The sequence below is a fragment of the Pan troglodytes genome, chromosome 9 (genome assembly GCF_028858775.2).
Source record: "Pan troglodytes isolate AG18354 chromosome 9, NHGRI_mPanTro3-v2.0_pri, whole genome shotgun sequence".
NCBI lineage: Eukaryota > Metazoa > Chordata > Mammalia > Primates > Hominidae > Pan > Pan troglodytes.
The window spans coordinates 16,060,597-16,087,680 of NC_072407.2; the positions used below are offsets into that span (position 1 = coordinate 16,060,597).

Consider the following 27,084-nt stretch of genomic DNA (forward strand, 5'->3'; position numbering starts at 1 on the left):
AATTATATGTTTTGTAATCTGTAACACAAGTATAGTCATGAAGCATTACCTTTATTTTGACCAATGAAATATAGTCATATGTATTTGACATTTAGGATCCTCATTAATCTAACCCGATTCTTATGTAATGGAAAGAGGAGCAGGTTAGAAGTGGAAAGAACATTAGATGTTGGGATGAGGAGTAAGGCTGAATGGGATGGGGCTCAATACATGGGAGGGTTTATACTGGGTATAGTAAATGAAGGTCGCAGGGATAAAAGGGGAAGAGTATATAAGGTAGCTAGAAGGGTCTGATATCTGATTGGAACTACTGTGATGGCTTGGACCAGTTTTTCCAAATGTAGATTACAATCTATTCACGGGTTATAAAATCAGTTTATTGGGCCTACAACAGCATTTTCAAAAAATGGAATAGAATAGAGCATAAGAGAACATCACATAAGAGTAAGAATTATTTTATAAAGCTCTTGTTACAGTTATATGCACTGGGTTGCAGTGTAAATGATTTTCTTATGGTGATTTGCTATTCAGTATTTGAAAAACACTGGTTTGAACCACTTCAAAAGGCCGTCCTAGGTGAAGAAGACAATCACATATGACTGATGCTGATGAATGAAGAAGGCTTCATTAAATAAGTGGTTTTAGTGTAGACAGTGACGGTCAATCCAGTTTGAAGGCTTATAAATCCTATTTGTTTGAAGAAATGTAAGTTTATGAAAGAGGCAAAATGTAGTACACTTATCCTCATGCCTGTTCTTACTTAGGAGATTATGAAAAAATTTTTAAGTTCATTTAGTGATCTAGTTTCTCTCATAGTCTTATGGGGCTGTGTTTTAGTAACTATGTAGATGGTATTGGGGGCTGTTTCTTCTTCATAGATCTGAAGTTACCCTTTTTCCTTGTTACATCCCTTTCTGTGGGTCAGCACTTCCATTAAGATCAGCTGGGGCATTCCTACTGAGTTCCCAAGTTTTGGTACAAAACTCTTTGGTCCTTACTTAGGGAGTTACCTGCCGCCTTTGAGTCAGAAAAGCCCTAGTTAACTAAGTTTGGGGACTAGGTGAGAGATCCATTCTTTTAGGTGAGGATATTTTGAGAGAGGTGGATTTTAAGATTTTTTTTGAATTTCCATACATTTTAAAAAGATTATGGTGTAATATTTCTCTATAAAATTGTGTTATGTATATTACTGAAAGCTAAAAAGTTTGATTTGCATCTTGAGCTAGAGGATATGATTTATACATCAGAATATATTATTGTGAGAAGTGATATACATATGTAAGTTATAAAAACTGAACCAATTGTTTAGCTGTATAATTATTAACATGCTTAAAGTGATAGGTTAGGATTTACTCTCATCTTAATGTAAAGATAATTTGAGGCTTAATTGGTAACTGATTTCATCAAAACATTAATCGTTCGGTTTTCTCATGATGAATATTGAAATCGTTAATTTTTGCACACTGACTCAAATTAGTGTTAATCTAATTTTATTGATTTTAGGTTATTTGTGTTGTTTTGATTTTTTCTATAAAATTTTAGATAAATCTTAAATATTACATAATATATAATAATAAATATAGATAAATATTAATGTTTTCAAAGATTTTAGCTGTAAATATCAATATCCTTTTGTAAACCATTCTAAAAAGTGTAGAATGTTACATGTTTTAAAGGTTATTTTTAAGGAACACTTAAAAATGTAAATATTTTATTTTTAGGCTGATCTTATAAATGAGCTATATCAAGGCAAGCTGAAGGACTACGTGAGATGTCTGGAATGTGGTTATGAGGGCTGGCGAATCGACACATATCTTGATATTCCGTTGGTCATCCGACCTTATGGGTCCAGCCAAGCATTTGCTAGTGTGGTGTGTACCTTTCACCTGACTGCTTGTGTATCCTTACACAGAATACATAATAGCACAGTGGTATAATCTCTTGTAAGGTAAGTATCATCCTAGATACACCTTCTTGGGTTGTTAGTCATTCCTGCATTTAAATTAGCAAGATCTAGAAGATTTTTGACCCTTCAGTGAGTCCTAATAGTGCATGTATTATAAGAGAGAAAGTGAATGCAAATGTACTGCCTCATGGTTCAGTGTTTTATTCTTTTGGATAGGTGATTAGATGATTTCACTTTTATCTTTTTTTTTTTTTTTTTACCTCTAAACAGTCTATTTTATAAATGCTGTTATTGTGACCACTTTTTGCACTGGAAAGTACTTTGTTTTGGGGGGATTGTTTTGATCCATACACTTTTAAAATTGGTAAAAGCACCTCTGGTTTTTATGACAAACAGTCCATATTTTTAAAAGAAGCATCCCTACTCTAAATATTTAGTTTAAAAAATATACATTGTAGTGGCACAGATAATTCAAAGAATCAAAACTGTAATCACCTTAATTATTCATATACTGAGTATCTGATTGGAGGATTAGCTAAGATTTTCTCATTCCATTTGTCATCCATTTCTTAATTGCTTTTTTAGAATTTTTTAATTGTATTTTATCTATACGTATGTGTATTTACTTATACGACAGGAAAATAATGGAAAGACTTAAGTTGATATTTAAAATTAAAGTGCTCAAAAACATTTATTTGAACCTACCATGTGCCAGGGGAAGCTTTCAAAGCTAAATAAGATATCTTTAAACAATAGAATTTCATTATGTTTTATGTTTTGGTCTTATTTATGTTGTTATTAAACTGATGGTGGCTTGTAGCTAAAAATCAGTTTTTTAAAAGCTTTTCTATACTTCTAAGATAGTGCTACAAGTACGGTTTAGTCCTCTCGCCTCTAGGATGATTGATTCCTTTTGATTTTTTCTCCTACCTTTATATGGCTGTTAGGAAATAACCAGCAATAAATTATGGAATCAGTCAATGGAGATACAAAGCAAGCATCTAAGTAAAAGACCTTTTCTGGGTAGCGTAAGATCAAGTCTCCTTTCTGCTACTGTTTTTCATAGTCGGCTTCCTGAGTATATTTGAAAAGTTTTTTTAGATGTTTAGTACTACCTTTTTAAATGGCCATCTAGGTGTATTAAATGAGCTTTGGTTTGGATGGCTAGTTTTGGTTTTTATTTTTTAACCTTATTTTGCTTTAATTGGCAATTCAAAGTAGAAATGACATACTGAAAAAATCATTGAAAAACTAACATTTGTCTTTCAATGACTGATTTCCTAACTAATTTTTAAATACTCGCATTTCTCTGACAAAATATACTAGGGAAATATTTGGTAGTCCCAAGTGATATGGACTATTTTTTATACCTTATTTATTAAAGTATTTTTATGAAAATTTTTCCATATATACATTTAGTTTAGTTTTTAACATATTAATTGAATATTGAGGAAGCTAATTTTTGCTATATTAAATCTTATATTTGAGTATTCAGCAAATATAATTGCTCAGCTAAATCTTTATGTCATTATTTATTCACCTGCTGATTTGCCACCACTCTCTTAAGTATATTAATAGACAAAGTAATGGAGTGATTTGGAGGATACTTCTGGGGATGTGAACAATATCACATTTCTAAATGGAATTCTCCAAAGGTAGTATCCTCCACTGATGATACATGGGGGTGGTAGTAGTGGTGGTGGTTCAGTGGGAATTGGAAGTTGCAGCTATGAAGCAGTATGTGAGCAGGTTTATAACACACATGCGCTAATAGGGCTTGCGGAAGAGAACTTAAAACTTTCTAGACTTTGCTGGAATCTCTTGAGGGAAATTACAGCAGGTGAAACTACCCAAGATAGGGGTTCTAAGGAGGATACTACCTTCGGAGAACTTTAGTTAGAGGTAAGTGATTTCTCATTATTTTCTGAATTTAAATCTATAACCTAACTCTTCTTAGTCCACAAATATCATCATACAGCATCTAAAATTGGTTATATGTCACTGCTTGCCATTTTGTATTTTGTTAACTGTGTATGTTTTAAAAAGAATTTGACATGTTTTAAAAAGAATTGGAATTATGGATTGCAAAAATCTGGTTAAAAGACGTACCATAAAATCACTCATTGAGATTATATAAAATTGGCCTGAATTTTAACTGTACTCTCTTAAAATTATTATTCTACCTTTTTTAGTGGACTGGTATTTTTGTCTTATTTAATATATTAGATATAGACGTAGGCTGGGCACAGTGGCTCACACCTGTAATCCCAGCACTTTAGAAAGCCGAGGCGGGCAGATCACTTGAGGACAGGAGTTCGAGACCAGTCTGACAAACATGATGAAACCTCGTCTCTACTAAAAATTAGCTGGGCATTGTGGTGCATGCCTGTATTCCCAGCTACTCGGGAGGCAGAGGCAGGAGAATTGCTTGAACCCAGGAGGCAGAGGCTGCAATGAGCTGAGATCGCACCACTGCACTCCAGCCTGGGCAACTGAGCATGACTCTGTCTCAAAAAAAACAAAAAAAGATATAGATGTAGACATATACACTAGCACGTGCATGTGCACGCACATGTACACACTGATGGTTATATATTCTGTTTATTGTATGTTTTGTTTAGTGTGCCACAATATTATGGGTTTAATTTCAGATAATTAAGAGTGAGGTCTTTTAAAAATTGAAGGGTTTTTCTTTTTTTTCTCTCTCTCTTTTAAAAAATTTATTAAATATTTGTTTCTTTTTTTAGAGATGGGGTCTCGCTGTGTTGACCAGGCTGGTCTCAAACTCCTGGCCTCTAGCAATCCTCCTGTCTCAGCCTCTCAAAGTGCTGGGATTTCAGGCATGAACTACCATGCCCAGCCAGGGTTTTTCTTTTTTAAACCTTCATCTAAAATGTCCAATTTCTGGAGTTGTTTTATCTTTATGGTCAAATAAATTAACTTGCAAATAATAGGTAGGATTAAAATAGGACTGAAAGTAGCACTCATCTAACTTATTATAATATCCACAATCAATTTTTATGGGTTTTTTTTTTAGTATGATAACAGATTATTTTTATAATGAGTGCTGGGAGACTTCTGCAGTTTAAAAAATAAGCTCCCATAAAGTAGGGAGGCCAAAAAAAGCCTTTTATTATAATAATTTCTTTTTTCAATAGATTTTTAGTTATTGTAACTGATATTTGTTAGATTTCTGATCTTCATTTTACTCATCCAAGTACGGAATCAATATTGAAAGGCTCTTCTGCCATTCTGTATATCTCAGATTGAGTTCTGTTCAATACTAGTCTGTAAAAGGATTTAGTAGATATTTTGGGGAAGGTGTCCTTGATTAAATAGATTTGGGAAACTATAACAATAATCCTCTTTGGAAATATCACAGTGCATATTATATTTTAAATGCCCCAGTGATTCCTGTAGTTGAGAAATTTGTTTAAATGTGTTTAACCTAGCATTTTCTTTCTCTGTGGGACATCTGTTAATATCTCAAGAGACATTAGGATTCTGAGGAACATAATATGGGAAGCTCTACATTAGATTAAGGTGATTTAAGAATGTCACTAAACTTTGTTTATATTTGTGTCCTTGGGATGTTGAGAGGGAGTGAGAATACTAAAATATGTGTTATAATTTCCTGTTGTTTTACATATTTTTTATTAATCCTGAAAAATTAATATCAGCTGAAGAATTACTTGTAGTAATCTTTAAATAATTTTGCTCTTAACGACTTATTAGATAGTTAGAACCTTCTGTGTTCACTGACTAGATCAAAGTAACTTTGACTATGCTTATTGCCAACCACATGTGAGAATGTATTAAATAAGGAGATAGTTCTAAGTATATTCTAGTAATACATAGAAATTAGAAATATTAACTTTTTGTTTGTTAATTATGAAAGCATAATTTATAAATTAAAGAAAAACAATGTAGCCTCATGTTTGACATTATCTAAGGAAGTGCTTTTTTATTTAACAGTAAAATTTTAGACACTGTCTTTTTATTGGTGTATTTTGTCATACAACATTTATTTAGTGCCTACTCTATGGCAGACACTGTTCTAGGCCATTTTCTTTTAGGATACTTTTATTCTATTATTCATTACGTACATTTAAATACCTGTTTATTATGACAAAAACGTGTTCAAAGTTTGATCAGGGTTTAGCTGCATAATTTCATATAGTGCCTTTGGAGAAATAAGATTATATAAAAGACTTGTTTCTTAAGTAAACATAGTTTAATGATTGTTTTAAAGTTTTGAATGGAAAATTGTGAAATTAGTAAGTATTTATGAAATCAAAAGCATTTCAACTATTTACACAAGTTTATATTATAAGTCCTACCCTGACATAACAGGTGGTTTGGACATTCTTACATGGGTGACTCAGCCACAGAACTCATTTGGGTGAAGCAGTGGTCCAAATTTGTCCAAATATGTAAGCATCAGTTAAAGAAAAATCTCTTCCACAGACTCTACCCTCATTTTTCCAGGAATGTGTATGGTTGGACATAGTGGGAGCAAGTTTAAAAAGTGGGGACTTCTGCTTTCAGGAAGATGGAGTAGATGTACATTGCCCTATTCCTCCCACTAAAACAACTGAAAACCTTGAGCATTATATATAAAATAAACATAAGAAGACTGAAAGGTGGAGAGAAGGCATACACACTAGGGACCTCAGCACCCAAGGAATAACACGGTGGTGAGTTCCATGGGTTTTCTTTTTGCCTAATATATCCCAGACTTGGAACTGAAGAAGCTGGCAGCCTGGAAACAGCAATGGGTACAGACTGAAAAACCCTGTTCTCTTTAACTGAAGGACAAGGAAAAAGACAGCCTAGCAAGCCAGAAAACTTTTAGACCATAACTGCTGTGCTCTAACCAAACACCACAGAAAGAAAAGGCCTTACATCAACTTGTGCCTGCCAGTGCTGAGTGGGGAGCCTAGATTCTCTGTTCCTTCACCACCTCCCAGGGGTAAAGAGGCGAGCCCCTCCTGCTTGTGTCAGTGTTGGGGTGTAGTACTGAGATACTCCTGCCCTTTACAGCCAAGGTTATATCAGCAGAGGCCTACTGAATACCCAGAATTCCTTTCCCTGCGCAGCACTAACAAGGAGCTTCCTCCATTCAGATGTCCACATAGGCCAAGTGGGAAACCTGGACTTCTAATGCCATCTGGCACTAATATGGCAGAGCCCTTTCCCCAGATGGTACAGTGTCAAAGGAGGCATTTAAACTAGAAGGTTTAAATATGGTCCAGAATCTCATAACACCCCAAATGTCCAGGTTTCAATTAAAAAATCACAAATCTCAGTTTGAGTTAAAAAAGAAAACCAGTAGACATAAACACTGAAATGACAAAGATGTTAGAATTATTTGATAAATATTTTAAAGCAGCCATCATAGAAACACTTCAGTGAGCAGTCCTAAGCACACTGAAAACAATGAAAATTTTAGGGAATCAGAGATACAAAGAAATGAAAATTTGGAACTGAAAACTGCAATAAGCAAAATTAAAAACCCAGTGGATAGGCTGAACAGCTGAATGAAAGAGACAGTAGGTCGAATCTGTGAACTTGAAGATAGAATGATAGATATTACCCAGTCTAAACAGCAGAGAGAAGATAGACTGAAAAAAATATATATCCTCAAGGACTTATGGGACTATAACAAAAGGTTTAGCACTGTGTCATTGGAATACTGGAAGGAGAGCAGAGGTGTAACACTTGTGTCATTAAAGTCCTGAAAGGAGATTAATAAGGAAAAAGAAGGCAGGTACAAAGAAATAATGGATGAAAATGTTCCAAATTTAGCAAAAGGCATAAACCTACAGATCTGAGTAGCTGAGCAAACCCCAAACACAATAAGCCAAAATAAATCAGGAATGGCCATATTAGTGTCAGATAAAGAAGACTTTAGAGCAAAGAAAATTACCAGAGACAGAGAGGGCTGTTACATTGTAATAGAAGTGTCAAACAACCGAGAAGACAACAATCCTAAATGTGTATGCAGAAAATAACACAGCTGCCAAAATACGTGAAGGAAAAACTGTCAGAACTAAAAGGAAAAAGACACATCTACAATTACAGTTGCAGACTTCAGCACTCCTCCCTCTCTTACTGATAGGTAGAACAACTAGACAGAAATAGCAAAGATGTAGAACTCAGCAACACCATCAACCAACAGATCTAATGAACCTTGCTAAAGTGCTTCACCCAACAGCAGCAGAATACACATCCTTTTCAAGTATCCAATAAATATATACGAGGATAGACCATATGCTCTGGACCATAAGACCTCAAAAAATTTAAAATCATGGAATGTGTGATTTTTTTCAACAACAGTGGAATCAGATTAGCAGACAGGAATATCACAAAACACTTGGGAAATAACACTTCTAAATGATCCATGGGTCAAAGAGGAAGTCTCAAGGGAAATTTTAAAAATATTTTGAACTTAATGAAAAGTAAAACATAACGAATTTTTTTGAGGCACAACTAAAGCAATACTGAGAGGGAAACTCACAGTATTAAATGCTTATACTAAAAGACAGGAAAAGGGCCAAATCAGAAATCTAAGCTTCCACCTAACCTGAAAAAAGAAGAGCAAAAGAAACCCAAAGCAAGCGGAAGGAAGGACATAATAAAGAAAAGCCGAGAAATCAGTAACATTGAACATGAGAAAACAGTAGAGGAAGTCAACAAAACAAAGGGCTGGCTCTTTGAAAAGACAATAAAATTGACAAATAGCAAGACTGACAGAGAAAAAGGGAAGACAAAAATTTCCAGTATCAGGAATGAAAAGGATATAACTATAGATCTTGCAGATATCAAAGGGATCACAACAAACAACTCTGCACATATAAATTTGACAACTTAGATAAAACGAACCAATTCTTTGAAAAGAACTCAATAGGAATTAGATAATTTGAATAGTCCTGTAACTGTTAAGGTAATTACATTTATAATTTAAAACCTCTTGAAAAGGAAATCTCCAAATCTTGATTGTTTCACTGGATACTTGTATCAAACATTCGAAGAACAGTGAACACCAGGTCTATACAATTTCTTTTCAAAAAAAAAGAAAGGAAGAGGAGGAAACCCATAGTCCTGTGACACTATTCTTACCTGATATTAAACCAAGACAGTTCTTAAAAAAAACAGTATCCCTTATATGTGTAGTTGGTAAAATTCTTTCCAAAATATTAGCAAATGGAATTAAGTAATTTATAAAAAGAATTATATATTGTGACTAAGTAGGATTGATTTCCGGGATTCAAGACTGGTCAGTATTTTAAAAATCAATGAGTATAATCTTCCATATTAACGAGCCAAAAAAGAAAATTCATATGATCATATCGATTTAGAAAAGGTGCTTAATAAAATTCAAAATTCACTTATAATAACTCAGATTACTAGGAATAGAGGGAAATTTCCTCAACTTGATTAAAAAACGTATCTAAAATATCTATAGCTAACATCATACTTCATTGTGAGAGACTGCTTTCTTCCTAGGGAATGGCACGCTTGTCTAGGCAAGGATGTCTGCTCCTACCACTCCTTTTCAGCATAGTCCTAGAAGTCCTAGCCAACACAGTAAGGTAAGAAGAGGAAATGAAAAGCGCTACTAAAGGAAGAAATAAAATTGTCTGTATTTTTAGGTGATATGATTATCTATGTAGAAAATCCCAGGGCTTGTACAAAAAAAAAAAAAACATCTGAACTAATACGTGAGTTTAGCAAGGTAGCAGGATAAAAATAACATAAAAAATAAATTGTATTTCAAGATACTAACAATGAACATGTAGAAAGTGAAGTTTAAAATACAATACCATTTATAATTTTGCAAAAAGGAAAAAGATGGAAATCCAACAAAAAATGTACTGGACCTATGTGTTCAAAACTACAAAACTTTGAAAAGATTATGTTAAATAAGCTAGGACCAGAAAGACAGATATTACATGTTCTCATTTACATGTGGGAACTAAAAATAAAGCTGATCTCATGAAGGTAGAGAGTAGAATGATAGTTACCAGAGGCTGGGAACAGTGTGTTTGAGAGAGGCGGGGATAAAGACAGGTTGGTTAATAGGTACAAACATACAGTTAGATAGAAGCAGTAAGTTCTAGTGTTTGAGAGCAGATTAGAGTGACTATAGTTAACAATATATTGTGTATTTCAAAATAGCTAGAATAGAAGATTTTAAATGTTCCCAATACAAAGAAATGGTAAATGTTCAAGGTGATGGATATCCTAAATACCTTGACTTGATTCTATGCATGTATCAAGTATCACATGTACTTCATAAATATTTACAGTATTATGTGTCAAAAAAACTTTAAAAAGAATAAATGGAGAAACATACTGTACTTATTAATTGGAAGATTCAATATAGTAAAGATAATTACATAGTCTTAATGCAGTTCCTGTCAAAGTCCAGCAAGATTTTTTGAGGACATATACAAGCTTATTCCAAAATGTATATGGAAGCCTAAGAAACTAGAATAGCTAAGAGTTTTCAAAAATAAAAATAAAGTGGAAGTTACCAGTCTACGTGATTTGGAATGGAATACTACTTAGCCAAAAAGACTTATTATATGGCTATAGTAATCAAGACTATGTGATATTGGTAGAGGGGTAGGCAAATAGATCCGTGGAATAGAATAGAAAACCCAGAAATAGATCCACACAAATATGCCTAACTAATTATTGACTGAGACACAAAAGCAAGTCAATGGAGGAAAAATGGTGTTTCCAACAAATGGTGATGGAACAACTGGACATCCATATCACAAAAATGAACCTTGACTTAAATGACTTTATACAAAAATTAACTCAAAATGGGTCATAAACTTAAATGTAAAATGTAAGACTATGTAACTTTTAGAAAAAACATAGGAGAAAGTCTTCCAGATCTGGGCTAAGCAAAGAGTTTTTAGATTTGCTATCAAAAGTACAGTCTACAAAAGGGACAATTAGCAAACATTAAAATTAAAAATATTTACTCTCTGAAAGCCCATATGATAAAGAGAAGCTCCAGACATATTTGCAAGCTGTCTATCTGACAAAGGACTCATATCTAGAATATATAAAGTACTCTCAAGACATCAGTTTAGAAAAATTCATCTAGACAATTGGCAAAAGACATAACATTTCATTAAAGAGGATATACAAATGTCAAATACAGAAAAGATATTCAACATTGCTGGCTATTAGGGAAATGCAAATTCAAACCATAATGAATATATTATTCTTTACCTGCCAGATGGCTACAAATAATGACAGCATGGAAATCTGGTGACTATGTGGAGAAACTGTATCACGCATACACTGCTGGTGGGAATGTGAAATGTTATGGGTAGTTTCTTATAAAATGACACGTGCAGTTACCATAAACTCTAGCAATTGAACTCTTGGTCATTTATCCCAGAAAAAATTGAAATTTATGTTTACATGAAAACCTGTGCACAAATATTTATTCCATCTTTGTTTTTAATATTCAAAACTGGAATCAGCCCATATCTGCTTCAATAAGTGAATGGTTTAACAAACTGTGGTTCATACAAACCATGAAATAGTACTTAGCAATAAAAAGGAACAAACTATTAATAAACACAAAAACTTGAAAGAATATCCAGGGAATTATTCCAAGTGAAAAAAGCCAATCTCAAAAGGTTATTACATACTTTATGATTCCATTTATGTAATACTTTTGATATGACAACATTTTAGAACTGTGGGACAGATTAACCATTACCAGGTCTTACGGATTTGGTGGGAGCAGGGAGAGGAGAAGCAGGTGGTTGTGGCTATAAGAGGGTGGCACAAGTTATCCTTGCATAGGAACTGTTCAGTCTTTTGACGGGTGTTGAATATATGAACCTCTACAGGTGATAGAATTGTATGGAACTTAATAGACACATATACACAGGCAAATGAGTGCACTAAAGCTGGGAAAATCTGAATTAGATAGGTGTATGAATGCCAATATCATGGTTATGATATGCCATAGTTTTGCAAAATGTTTCCAGTAAACTGGGGGAAGTGTGCAAGAGGTCTCTGTATGTTATTTCTTACGATTGCACATGAATTTACAATTATCTCAAAAGTTTCACTGAAAAAAAAAGTAGACAGCTTAGGTAAAAGTATATAGGCCTTTTCCTAGTTAAAAAGTAGTAATGTTAAAGTATATATTCTGGGAAAGACAGTTGAATATATTTTTAAGGAAATCATCATGTTCCTGTATATCAGTAGTACCAAAATTGCTTAGTACATCAAAATCAGGAAATAATTCTCAATGGTGGATCTACTTTCTTTTTTTGTTCATGTAAAAATTGAAGTATGGTGTTTTAACACTCATTTCTCTATTCAAAATTAAGTAGATTTTAATTGATGAATAATTCATATGTACACATAAATGGTTAAAAAAAAGGATTTATAGGCAATACCATTCCTTGCATATACCTTTCGATTGCACTGTGCCTGGATTATTTGCATTAGCTCTAAAATTGGAATAACCCGTATTGTTTTTGTTTGGAGAACTAAGGATGTAAGAATTCTTTATATTCTATCCTGAATTCTGAAAATTATAGTGTAAAAGGATGTGCAGGCTGGGCATGGTGGCTCACGCCTGTAATCCTAGCACTTCGGGAGGTCAAGGCAGAGGATTGCCTGAGCTTAGGAGTTTGAGACCAGCCTGGGCAACGTGGTGAGATCCTGTCTCAAATAAGTAAATAAAAAGATGTGCAGAATTACATTTTGCATAATATATGGGGAGCAGTAATATCTAGAATATGAAACTGTTGTCACTCTGGAATTATCAACATGGTACTCTGACTGAATTAAATATTCTCAAATGAGCAGAACAAAACCTGGTATCCAAAAACTTAAGCAAAGAAATAGATTTAAAAAACAAAAACAATGCTGTAAGAAATGAAGTGGGAATTCATCAAATTCAGGAAAGAAACAGAAGAAAAAGACAAAAATATCTTAGAAGTGAAGAATAAATTACAAAATGCTCAAGAGAAAATAGAAAGAAGATCTAATGAAGGACATTGAATGGAAATGAGATTTTTGTAAAAGTAAAAAGGATCTCAGAAAAAAAAAATTGAAAGAGAAGACCAGCAAAGGGTGTCCAACATAATTGGAGTCTGTGAAGAAGAAAAATAAAACAGTGGACCAGAACTAATAGATAAACTATAATTCAGAGAAACTTTCTGGGAATAAGGGAAATGTCAAGTCTACCTTTTGAAGGACCTGGAATGATAAACTCTGAGATGTATTTTAGTAAACTATTAAAGATGAATTGAGGCCAGTCGCAGTGGCTCATGCCTGTAATTCCAGCATTTTGAGAGGCTGAGGCAGGAGGATCCCTTGAACCCAGGAGTTTGAGACCAGTTTGGGCAACATATTGAGACCATGTCTCTACAAAAAAATAAAAAATCAGTTATCAGTTGTGGTGGCATGTGCCTGTGGTCCTAACTATTCAGGAGGCTGAGGTAAGAGAATTGCTTGAGCCAGGGATTTCAAAGCTGCAGTGAGCCAGCACACCACTGCATTCCAGCCTGGATGACAGAGCAAGACCTCATCTGAAAAAAAAGATGAATTGGGTTGGCATCACATTTCAGAAGAACAACATGCAAATCCTGCCAACAGAGTAGCAATTTCCAGAAATTCAAGAAAGTACCAGCCAAGGATTTGATAGCCAGGCAAGTGTTTCTTAATTATGACAGCTATAAAAAGACAAGTTTGAATATTCAGGAACTCATTGGGTATTATATCCATGAGCCATTGAGGAGTTCATTAGAGGATGAGCTTAACCCAACCAAGAGATCACGGGCAGCTTCGGCAAAAGAACTGTGAGCACTTACTATATTAAATTAAGGCCTAAATACAAGGGTGGGAACACGGGAACAGCAGAATAGTATGTAATGTTACATGTTAGACAAAGTACAAATAATACCACTTTTTAGAAGGGGGAGAGAAAGGGAAAGCAGAATAAGATCACAGACTGTTGTGTGGGTGGGGAATAAAGGAGACCATTTAAAACTGGCAGACACTGAAAGCTTAAGAAAGAGTAAACAGGGTGGGGGTGGGTGGGAAAAAAAGAGGTCCAAGGACACTAACAAAACTATAAATGCAAAAGTAAATGTAGAATAAAATTACAAACCTTGCTAAATACCAAAAGAAAATGTAAAAAATAACAAAGGAACACAATAAATATTACCTAACACACACAGTAATTACACAGTAGTGACTGAGATAGGACCAAGCATACCAGTCATATCAAATATGAGTGGGCTTAAATTGCCTATTAAAAAGATTTTCAAGTTGGTTCAGAAACCAAACATTAAAATTTGATTTAGGCAGGAATCTGTAAGTGGATGTTAAAATCAAGGGTGGAAGATTTGGTAAGGCTCAGGATTTTTGCATGGTCTCCAAGTATCTCCTTACGGATTGCTTATTAGCCACGAGAGTAAAAATAATAACTATACGGTAGAGAGACTGGACAATACCTTGACCAGATAATTAAAGCTAATATCACCAAAGAGAAAGTTAGGTACATCATGGCCCGTGACTATGCTACCCTTAGAAGGGCACATCTTTGCTAATGTCATAGTAGCCTAGCAAGGAATGTATAAATCTAATAATGAAGAACATCAGACAAACCCAAATTGCAGAACATTTTATAAAATAAGTGGCCTCTGTTCTTCAAAAAATATCAGTGTTATGAAAGAAAGGCAAACTCTGGAATGCCTCGAGATTAAAGGAATCTCAAGAGACCAAACAAAATCTGTGGCCTTGAGATAGATTGTGTACTAGATGGAGAGAAATACATTATTAAGGTAATTGACAGAATTGGAATATGGCTGATGAAAGTACTTTATCAGTATTAAATTTTCCAGAGTTTGATTACTGTTTGTGTAAGAATATCTTTATTCTTAAAAAGTCATATTGAAGTTAAGAGGCAAAGCATGATGAGGTGTGAACCTACTCTCAAATGGCTAAAACAAAGATACATAATAATGTTGGGTTGGGCGAGGGAAAGCAAAATTGGCAAAAATGTTTAAAAGTTGATGAATATGAGTAAAGTATTTGAGAGTTCTCTGTTCTTTAAACTTTTCTCCAAGTTTTAATTTTTTTTAAAGATCTCTAGGTATTAACTATAAGCCGGAGACCAATACACACACACCAAAGTAGAATTTGAGTTACATAATTATCTCACTCTCCCTCTCCCCCCATCCTTTTTTGAATATTGAGTTTTTACCAGTTCAAATTACCACTATTTGGAAAGCCTGACATTTAGTATCAGTCTGTGTTAAGCTATAGATGTAATTTCTTTAAAGCTTGTTTTTCTGTTGTTTTTTATAGAACTTGCCTTTTTCCCCCAAAAATATGCCTGAGAGGGAAAAAACAATTTTTTCTAAATGTGTCATTTGACCACCAATAAAATGCATGGTCATGTGGAAAAAAACCCAGCCGTTTGGTTTCTTCTCCACTTGTTTCCTTGTGTTCTGAGAACAAAATAGGGGATCAGATGGGTTTAGACACCTTTGAATATCTATGTCTTTTCTTATTTTTATCTTGTTCCAAAGTGAGCTCTATCAAACAATATGTGGACAGTAGTTTTCTAAGCTTTGCCAGATATTTTGCAACTACGACCATTAAGCTCCTTTATCTTTTGAGGAACAGCTTGTCCTATATCAAAAGAAAAATATTTGAAGATACTGTCTTAATGATTCCATTTCTTTTAGTTTATGTGTAATATTATCAGTAGTTCTGCTTAGCCCATGTGTGAAGAAAAGAGAGAACATCAGATGAAATTTGAGATTATGCGTCCAATCTTATATGCTATATTAACTAATTTTTTAATCATGAAAAACCAATTACTAAAATAAAAATTAACTTTATGCCACTGATTCTTTAACAGTATTTATATGAAGTTTCTTACTTCTGTTGTAATGCTGTATGGAGAAAAGAGAACCACGTGGTTCTACCAAATTAACAATCCAGGATCCTCATTATACATTTCCAAATGGAGCAGTATCTCACACACACACAGAAGGTTGCACAGTGTTTTTCAATCTTTATAACTAGTGCAGTGGCAGATTACTGACTGATCCTAACTATGGCGATTAAGGATGCTTACATGATTTTTAAGTGTATGAAAAGTGTGAATTCTTTAGAGAACATTGATATTTACTGTACAGTTTTAAATGCTTCCTTTTATAAGAAGATTGATGCATGCAACTGCTTTTCTTAGAAGTGTGGAATTACTTTTTATCTAAGGACTGAGGATATTTTTAGAGATTATTTAGCCAAACACTGCAATGTAAAGTCAATGAAAATCAGTTTGAAATGACTGTGATACTGCAATACTAAGAAAAGCAAATCTTGTGTAGAATGAAATAATTTTTTTTGCTTAATTTTTATAGTGATAATATTATTTTACTGTTGATAATTTTCCTTGGTACATTTTGAGTTCCTAAATTTCTAACCATTCTACTTATAACTGTTTTAGTAATTACAGTCTTTTTTATTCAGGATTTTGTCATTAATATAATATTTTAAGTAATTATAAAACAAATTTTTTTCTAACTAGGAAGAAGCATTGCATGCATTTATTCAGCCAGAGATTCTGGATGGCCCAAATCAGTATTTTTGTGAACGTTGTAAGAAGAAGTGTGATGCACGGAAGGTAAATGCCATGTAGAGATTAATACTTAGGAATCTGAGATAATATTCCATATTCAATAGACTCTCCCCCTTTTTGTTGTTTGTTTTTTAGGGCCTTCGGTTTTTGCATTTTCCTTATCTGCTGACCTTACAGCTGAAAAGATTCGATTTTGATTATACAACCATGCATAGGATTAAACTGAATGATCGAATGACATTTCCCGAGGAACTAGATATGAGTACCTTTATTGATGTTGAAGATGAGGTAAATATTTGTTATTTTAAAGTATTTTTCATTAATCCACATTAGTCAGTCATGTTTTTGAAAGAGCTGTTTGAGGTAATAACACTGATGTCATTTGGACTGTCTTCTTGATGGAAACTTTTTCTTTCTTATTTTCTAATGCGGAATTCAATAAAATGATTTACCTTTGTATAAGCTTTTCCTGACTGCATAAATTATATTTTAAATATTCTTGTTTGATCAGAGTAACTTATGATACTCTTTGAAAAGACAATAAGGAACTCAGCTTTGGAATTATTTCTTGAAGTTGAGTGATAATCTTATATTTTATAATTTCGTCGTTATTGAAACCAGCCTGAAGGTAAGCCATACTCATGTTTCTGATCTATAATAAATGCAGACAATGCCTATGATGGAATGAATGAACCAACTGAATAGCATGGGCTTAATTTCTTGTACTTACCTACTATTTTGTGTTTACTATTTTGTCTGTTTTCCTTTTTTAGTTTTTTTAATTTGAAACTTTATTTAAATAATTTAAGCATGGGATTTGAAGTGACACATGATGTAATGCTTATCAATTTCTTCCCACACTTTGGCCTGCCAAAATTCTCTGGTTCTTCTATCCTTATTCAATGAAAGACTTACAATATTCCACTCTATTATTTTGGAAACTCTTCTGATTTTATTATGTGGAATACTTATAATCACTTAGGCTAATTATTTCAAAGTGATTTATTCTCAGAATTACCCTGAAGCGTTTTTTTTTGTTTTTTTGTTTTTTTGTTTTACTGGAACTGATTACTATAGTTATAAAAAATGCCTTTTCCCAGGAGTTCAAAAATAATTTTAAACATTCACTAAGTTTTATTTAGTACTATTGAGTACTATGAGGCAGTTTGGTGTAGAAGAGCACATGTTTTAGGCATAGCTAGATGTGGATTCATATTCTTGTCCTGCTACTTGCTAGCCTCTTGACCTTGGATAATTCATAAAACCTTTTGAGCCTCATTTCCAGATGCCGTAGATGAAGTAGCTGTTCATTGAATGGTAACTATGACCAATAACATTTTGAAAAGTTTAATTTAAAATAATGTCTCAGACAGTTGTGCTTAAGCTAGGAAATCTACCCAAAGTGTGCCAGACTTTCAGAGGAGACATAATCTTTGTAGGATTTCTACTCAAATAGAGATCAGTAGTAGATTGGTCTTCTGAATATGCCTAATATATTTCTCATAAAGGAAAATTTTTTCCAAAGAAGGAAAACTTATATATGAAGCTTAGTAGAAACTTTCTAGAGAATTCTAGGTTTAGTTCTTGGGACAAGAAATGTTTTGGCTCAGCTGAAGAAGTTTCAGGAATTATATCTCTTTGGACTTAGATCTATAGCTGGATTTCATCTCCATTTATCCTTGAACCTAACCTTCTTGAGAGATGAAGACTGTATATTAGATGTAGTACCTACAACAAGAGTTGCTGGCAAAAAGTTTGTGCTTATTGTGTATTGCTTGGTTTCACTCAAGAACTTCTATGCAATGCCTTATACATTTCAAAAGCCTGCATCTTAGAAAATTCTCAAATTATTTAAATAAAAACATTTTTAGAGATGTATATAAAACGTTAAAGGGGGAAAGGATTGTTTGGGGGTTTCTAACAAAGAGAATTCTTCAAATTAAATTTGTGTGAATGTGGTTTAAAAACCATAAAGTAGAAAAGTATAATGTGCTGTAACCATTATATTTCTACTTCCTGTAAAAAGACTATCAAGTTCTTAAGGATGAATACAATGTCTTGTTTCTCTTTCTAATTATCTGTAATACCTAACGCACTGATAAACCGAGTTGAACTTTTTGTTCAAGAAAAGAAATTATATTCTTTCCTGATTTGAGAACACCAGAAGCTCATTTTGGAGCTCAGCTTCTCTGATTTTGTGGATTTTGCTAAAAGAAATGATAATTTCAACCATTATGTTGTAACAGTAAACATAAATGAGGTTTAATAGAATTCTGAATCACTAATTTGTTGTATTAGAATTTTAAGGACATGATAGAAATGCTTTTAAAATACACTGTTGCTTGTTTAATTTTACTTAAGGTCTCAATTTTTAAGAGAAAATAAATGTACTCAAAGTAAAATATTTTTACTAATATGTTAAATTGTGTGAAAATATTAGCAGTATATAGGTACAAAGTTTTGTTGAACATATTTTCTCTGTATATGGTTTATAACTAAGATAATTATGTCTTATTAAGAAATCTCCTCAGACTGAAAGTTGCACTGACAGTGGAGCAGAAAATGAAGGTAGTTGTCACAGTGATCAGATGAGCAACGATTTCTCCAATGATGATGGTGTTGATGAAGGAATCTGTCTTGAAACCAATAGTGGAACTGAAAAGATCTCAAAATCTGGACTTGAAAAGGTACCTTTTATAGTTTGCATTTTTTAGTTGAAAGTGAGAATAATCTCTGACTTCCTATATAATTCTATAGCTGTTGTGACTGATAAAGTTCTCTTTAAAAGAAACTTTATTTTTGAAAGTTAAGACTTCTCAAATATAGTTTTTTTTGTGCATATATATATATATATATGACTATAATTAAACTTCAGGAAAAACTGCTTACAGGTAAGAACATTAATTTTTGGGAGACCATACTTTAAACTGTCTAAGCAAGCTGGATGGTACAGAAACGATGCCTAGTAGTCAAGAAACCAAGATTCTATTACCACCTCTGCCTTTAAGGTTGTAGCAAGTGTCTATAAATTTTGTCTGAGTTTTCCTATATAGAAAAGTAAAATGTTGGATTAGTCATTGATTTTTAAAAGTCTGGCCATGGAACACTTTATGAGACAATTAATAATAGATCTGATCTTTCTGAGTAGGGAAATGCCAAAGCCCCCCAGTCTTTCTCCCCTGTCCTGCGATAGTCCTCAAGACACTTTGAAAAATGGTATAGTTCTATGGATTATCATTTGAAAACCACAGAATTGGATAATCTCTGGGATAGGATCTTGCCCCTGTGTCAATAACTTTAAGGGTTTTTTAGACCATTTTTTTCCACATATATTCTGTTTTATTGAGGGAAAGATTATAGATAAAATGTCTTGAGCATGGTGTGAATAATAAACTACTAATGTGAAGACTGATCACTAACTCAGGTATTACAGAGTCATTAAATATAGGGATTTTTAAGGCAATATTTAAAAATAGAGTTTTACTTTCATAAATCTGTTTTTAGATTAAGGCCATTCTTCTAATTATCACCACCACCCTTTACTTTTTAAAATTATCTGTTTCATTCAGGGCAGACAGTTGAGCAGGGATTGCTATGTAATGAATAATGTAATAAGTACATTGTAACTGAGTATAGAAACATGGCATTCTAGCAAGAGTTGGCAAACTATGGCTCAAGAGCCAAATCTGGGCCCTTGCCTGTGTTTTTACATACACTCTCATTTCATCTGCAAATAAAGACAGTATTCTTCCTTTCCCATCTGCATGCCTTTTTCTTGTCTCACTGCACTCTGTGGGACTTCCAATGCAGTGTTGAATAGAGTGGTGAGGGAGAACATCCTTACCTTGTTTCCAATCTTCAGAGGAAAGCTTTCAGTTTCTTATCATTGAGTGTGATGTTGACTTTCAGTTTTTTATGTTCTTTTCCTACTTTGTTGAAAACTTTTATCATGAATAGGTATTGGATTTTTCCAGATTTTTTTTTTCTATGTCAGTTGATATGATCATGTATGTAATTTTCTTCTTCAGCCTGAATTACATAGATTGATTTTCAAATGTTAAGCTGTCTTTGCATACCTGGAATGAATCCTGCTTTGTCATGGTGTGTATTTCTTTTTATACTTTGTTGATTTGATTTGCTAATATTTTGCAGAGGATTTTTGCATCTGTGTTCATGAGATGCATTGATCTGTAGTTTTCCTTTCTCATAGTGTCTTTATCTGCTTTTGGTGATGTTGGGCTCATGTAATAAGTTAGGGAATGTTCCCTCTGCCTTTATTTTTGGAAGAGATTGTGGAAACTTGGTATTGTTTCTTAAATATTTGGTAGAATTCACCAGGGAAATTATCTGGGCCTGGTGCTTTCTTTTTTAGAAAGTGGTTAATTATTGATTTAATTTCTATAATAGATATAGGGCTTTTCAGGTTACCTGTTTCTCCTTTGTGAGTTCTGGTGGTTTGTGATTTTTAAGAAGTTGATCTGTTTTATCTGTGTTATCAAACTTGGGGGCATAGAGTTGTACAAAGTATTCTTTTATTGTCCTTTTAATTGTCCTTTAATGTCCTTTTAATGCAGGGATGAACCTTCTTTCATTTCAGATACTGGCAATTTGTGTCGTCTTTTTAATCTCGGTTAGCCTAATTAGAGATTTACCAATTTTATTGGGGTTTTTTTCTTCCAAAGGACCAGCTTTTGGTTTTGTTCACTTTTTCTGTTGTTTTCCTATTTTCAATATTGATAAGGATTGCATTGAACCTATAGATCACTTTGTATAGTGTGGACATTTTAACAGTATTAAGTCTTCCAGTTCATGAACACAGGATGTCTTTCCATTTATTTGTGTCTTTAATTTCTTTCTTTGATGTTTTTTTGTTTTTGGTTTTGGTTTTTTTTTTTTTTTTGAGACGGAGTCTCGCTCTGTCGCCCAGGCTCCAGTGAAGTGGTGTGATCTCGGTTCACTGCAAGTTCCACCTCCCAAGTTCACGCCATTCTCCTGCCTCAGCCTCCTGAGTAGCTGGAACTACAGGCACCGGCCACCACGCCCAGCTAATTTTTTTGTATTTTTAGTAGAGATGGGGTTTCACCATGTTAGCCATGATGGTCTTGATCTCCTGACCTCATGATCCACCCACCTCGGCCTCCCACTGGAATTACAGGCGTGAGCCACCGCACCCGGCCTCCTTAATGTTTTATGGTTTTTCACTGTATGAGTCTTCTGCCTCCTTGGTTAAGTTTATTCCTAAGAATTTTATTCTCTTTGACACTATTGTAAATGGAATTGTTTTCTTAATTTTCTTTTTGGATTGTTAGTGTTAGTGAAACAATAAATTGTTAGTATTTAGAAATGCAACAGATTTGTGTGTGTGTTGATTTTGTATCCTGCACTTTTTGTTGAATTTACTTGTTAGGGTTTTTTTTTTATGCGGAATCTTTATTTTCTACATACAAGATTGTCATCAGTGAACAGAAATAATTTTTCTTCTTTCTTTCCTATTTGGATATCTTTTTTTTCTTCTTGCCTGATTGCTGTGGCTAGGACTTCCAGTACTATGTTGAACAGAAGTGGTAAGAATGGGCATCTTTGCTTTGTTCCCAATCTTAGAGGGAAAGCTTTCAGTTTTTCACCATTTAATATGATGATAGCTGTGGGGTTTTCATATAAGGCTTTCATTATATTGAGGTAATTTCCTTCTATTCCTAGTTTGTTGAGTGTTTTTATCATGAAAGGATGTTTAATTTTGTCAGATGCTTTTTCTTTATCAATTGAAGCGATCCTGTAGTTTTTTCATTCTGTTAATGTAGTGTACTACATTGATCACTTAGTCATGATGTATAGTCCTTTAATGTGTTACTGAATTTGGTTTGCTAGTATTTTGTTAAGGATTTATGCATGAATATTCATCAAAGAGATATTGTTCTATAGTTTTTAGTATCTTTGTCTAATTTTGGTATCAAAGTCATGCTGACCATATAGAATGAGTTTGGAAGTTTTTCTCCTTTTTACTTTTTCAGAAAGTTTGAGAAGGATTCGTGTTAATTCTTCAAATGTTTGATAAAATTATCTAGCAAAGCAACCTGGTCCTGGGGTTTTCTTTGTTGGGAGGTTTTTGATTACTGATTCAATCTCCTTACTAGTTATAGATGTGTTCAGATTTTTTATGTCTTCTTGAGTCAGCCTTCATAAGCTGTTAAACGTTTGTGGAAATTTATCCATTTCTTCTAGGGTATCCAATTTGTTGGCATATAATTTTTCAGTCTCTTATGATCCTTTTTATTTTTGTGGCTTCAGTATAATGTCTCCTCTTTCATTTCTGATTTTTATTTGAGTCTTTTCTCTTTCTTAGCCTAGCTAAGGGTTTGTAAACTTTGTTGATCTTTTCAAAAAGCCAGCTCTTAGTTTCATTTTTTTTCCTATTCTCTATTTATTTCTGCTCTAATCTTTATTTCCTTCCTTCTGCTAACTCTGAATCTAGTTTTTTTCTTCTTCTTCTTCTTTTTTTACATCCCTCCTTCCCAACTTAGTTTGTTCTTCTATTTCTGGTTCCTTGTGGTATAAAGTTAGGTTATTGATTTGAGATGTCTTCTTTTTTTTTTTAATGTAGACATTTACATCTATAAACTTTCCTCTTTTGTTTCATTGCATAAGTTTTGGTATGTTATGTTTTTGTTTTCATTTGTCTCAAGATATTTTCTGATATCCTTTGTGGTTTCTTCTTTGACCCATTGGTTGTTCAAGAGTGTGTTGTTTAAAACAACTTACACATATTTGTGAATTTTCCAGTTTTCCTTTTGCTATTGATTTCTAGTTTCTCTCCTTCACTTTTAAAGGATTATTTCTCTGGATATAGAATTCTAGGTTGGTGGTAATTTTTCTTTCAACATGAAATATTTCATTACACTCTTCTTGCTTGCATGGTTTATAATGATAAATGTGCTATAATTCTTATCCTTGTTCCTCTATAGGTAAGGTGTTTTTCCCCTCTGCCTCCCCTGAAGATTTTTTTGTCTTTGGTTTTGTTCAGTTTGAACATGATATGCCTAAACATGGGAGTTTTTGTTTTTTGTTTTTGTTTTGGTTTTTGGTTTATTGGGCAGGATGGGTATTTATTCTGTTTGGTGTTGAGCTTCCAGGTCTGTTGCTTAGTGTTACCAGTTTTTGTAAATAAAGATTTATCAGAACACATTCACTCTGGTTGTTTACATATTATGTATGTCTGGTTTTGTACTATAATGACAGAGTTGAGTAGTTGCGACAGAAACCGTATGGCCCAGAAAGCCTAAAATACTCACTCTTTGACCCTTGCATTAGCGGGCCAAATGATCTAGATTTTAGTTCTTACCTTGCTATTAATAAACTGTATCACTTTGGACAAATCATTTAATCTGTGTGCCTTTCATTTGCTACATTTTGGAGGAATTTGGACTAGGTGCTTTCTGTTCTACCCAGATCTAGAAATTTGTAATTCTGTTTGCTAGTACCATGTTTGAAGATGTATCCCCTTTTAATTAGGAGTAATGTATTGCTTTGTTAAATAGTAGTAAAAGAGAAGAAAATGTTAGGACACATTTTTATGTAATTTTATTTACAAATTATCATGCTACATTTGGATGAAGGCACTTTACTTTCCTTCCTACTTTTTGGCAATGTATTTGTGATTTGAAACTAAAATTATTGCATTTGAGAACCCTTACTCTGTCATGACTGTATTATCTTTGCTTTAAAATAGACATATACAATTCTAATTTGGAAGGTGATTCAGTCTTCTGAATATATCACCATTATTGTCATCTAGAAGTTGCTACTATTAGAATTTTCCAGGAAGATAATTATGTTGGCTTTGATCATTATGATGAAACTTAAAAAATGTATAGCTGTTGGTTGGCAGACTTTTTCTGTGCTTATTTTTTTTCTAAATGGGGAGACTGCTTATGATAAGATATTCATATCATTCAGTGATATCAAAATTTTGTCTAGTGTATTTACTACATTCAAAGCATTTTAGTTTAATAACATGGGGTTACCACATTTCATAAGTTGTTCAATGCTTTAAACACATTTTGGATTGCAAATAAATTCTGAAACTTCCTCCCTATCACCACTGTAATTAATTTTAGTTTTAGGAATAAAATTTGAACCACATAAACAAGTTTTCAGACATTTTCAAAATTTGTTCTAGAAATTTCACTAATTAACAATATACTGTGGTCAGTTTAAAGTTATTTTAAGATAAATTAGAATTTCTTGAAAGTTATAGAAGGCTCTACAATGCTTTTTAGGAAAAGAATAAAGAAGAGAAACCCTAGTACTTGTAGAAAAGTAAATAAAATAAAGCTTGTCTGTCATAAACTGGAAATCTTCTGATGTCAAATTGCCTTTTTAACCTCCTTCTCTGTTTCTGTCTTCCTACCTGTTCTTTTTTTGTGATAGAGTTACTGCTGCAGAGTCTCCAGTATCTCAAACTGTCTTAGGAGTTGTGAAGTGCATGGGCTTCTGAAAGAAAAGATTGTCTTAAATATAAAAATAAGTCATTATAAATGACCTCTTTTTTTTAAACAAGTTGCCTCTTTTCTTGATTTTCTTCCACAAATACTTAAGTTTGCCTAAAATAATCTTTAGTTCCAAACTTTAAAGAATTGTTTGCAGAACAGGAAGCTAAAGAAATAATATTAATTTATTGTAGATATAGTATAATTCAGGATTCATTCTTAATATGAGAGAACAAATCAGTAGATCATGATATCACAGATAATGCATAAATACATTAGAAGATGTTCCAAATAATTATATTCCTCAGCTCTTTTGTAAAGGAAATAGAATTTGAATAAGAAACAGTATGTTACTTCGGATTTTTTTTATCGACTGTGTATTTTAGAACAGCACTGTAATTAGCATCTGCTTCTGAAATTTTAGACTATTATTTAATTTTTACATATGTAAGTTTATATTTACAGATATATATGGTTTCAAAGGTTATAGCATAATTAAAATGTGGAAGAGTGCACTGATGAAACTTGTGTAACTTCTGGTATATACAGTTGTTTGATAACTTGCCATTTTTGTTTTACCTTAGGGGAAAGTTGACCTGTAATATATAGGACAACTTACCATGTTACTTCTCTGTGTGTTAACAGAGAATAGGAAATACACAAATAAGGGTTGTGTTTTCCTTCTCCTCTGAGTTACTTTTATTTTTTCCCCTTAGAATTCCTTGATCTATGAACTTTTCTCTGTTATGGTTCATTCTGGGAGCGCTGCTGGTGGTCATTATTATGCATGTATAAAGTCATTCAGTGATGAGCAGTGGTACAGCTTCAATGATCAACATGTCAGCAGGGTAAGGAGGTGTCCTTTAAGATTATTACTCTGAAAGGTGGGAGTAAGGATGTTTCTAAACAACAGTAAAGTTTATTAAGAATGAGTGAATCTGTCTAGTGATACATCTTAAGACCCATATCAAATCTGTCTTTAATTTTTGCTTTTAGTAAAGTTCTTGCCTTTGTTTATTATTTCTTTGTTTTGCTTTGTTTTGTTTGGGGCTTGCTGAATATCTCCAGAGATAGACTACCAATTTTCCTCTGGGCCTGAACCTTCATAGGGGCTACTTGTGCTTCATGTGTGATTAGGAATACTAGAACTGGCTGGCTGGTAAGCAGCCACTGATTATGATTAAATTTTGTGAATTGGTAGCTGTGTGAGCAATCATGAAGGTCTTTGATAGCATTTAACTCTGAGGCTAAAGATTGAGTTACATATTGACATTAATGTGATAGTGTTATAGAATTTGCAAAAAAAATCATGTAACACATTTTCAGATAACACAAGAGGACATTAAGAAAACACATGGTGGATCTTCAGGAAGCAGAGGATATTATTCTAGTGCTTTCGCAAGGTAAGCAATTTCCTAATTTTCAGTGTTTAAAAGTTAGAATTAATTATAGCTTCTCAGTGTTTTTTATCATCAAAGATTTAACCAAGGGATTGAGGAACTACAACCCATGAGCCAAATCCAACCTGCCTCCATATTTTGGAAATAAAGTTTGAACACTGACATAGCCATTTGTTTCTATATTATGTGTTAATGCTTTTACACTATAATAACATAGTTGAGTAGTTGCAGCACAGACCATATGGCCTGCAAAGCCTGTGATTTTTACTATTTGGTCCTTGCTGGAAACAACTTGCTGGCCCCTGACTTAACTGTTGTATGTAGACATTCCAATACACAGTTTTGTTAAAGACTTTACTGTATTACCAAGGGGAGATACGGAATCTTCTCTAAATGTGGTAAGAGGAAACAGATTTTCCTCTTATCTGGAATGTTTTAAATCTCAGTGTGTCTGTGAACAGTGACATGATTTTCTAATTGTTTTTTTAAAAAATCACAATTTAAAGTAAATATTTCATGCTTAGAAGTGGAATCTTTTTAATCTACTTTTTGTCCTTATTGATCTTTTTTATGTTTCTACTAGTTCCACAAATGCATATATGCTGATCTATAGACTGAAGGATCCAGCCAGAAATGCAAGTATGT

The 27,084-nt window shown here is 33.3% G+C and overlaps 1 protein-coding gene across 3 annotated transcripts in view; it reads left to right on the top strand.

The window, feature by feature from the left end:
• Positions 1 to 27,084, top strand: part of USP47 (ubiquitin specific peptidase 47) — a 117,357-nt gene that overhangs the window by 61,901 nt on the left and 28,372 nt on the right. For all 3 annotated transcript variants that reach the window (XM_001171097.6, XM_001171056.6, XM_009459952.2), the window contains 7 exons: positions 1,722 to 1,871; positions 16,503 to 16,598; positions 16,689 to 16,841; positions 19,073 to 19,240; positions 25,756 to 25,887; positions 26,366 to 26,442; positions 27,023 to 27,078. In XM_001171097.6, the coding sequence (XP_001171097.1) occupies positions 1,722 to 1,871; positions 16,503 to 16,598; positions 16,689 to 16,841; positions 19,073 to 19,240; positions 25,756 to 25,887; positions 26,366 to 26,442; positions 27,023 to 27,078 (832 nt within the window). The remainder of the gene's footprint in view (positions 1 to 1,721; positions 1,872 to 16,502; positions 16,599 to 16,688; positions 16,842 to 19,072; positions 19,241 to 25,755; positions 25,888 to 26,365; positions 26,443 to 27,022; positions 27,079 to 27,084) is intronic.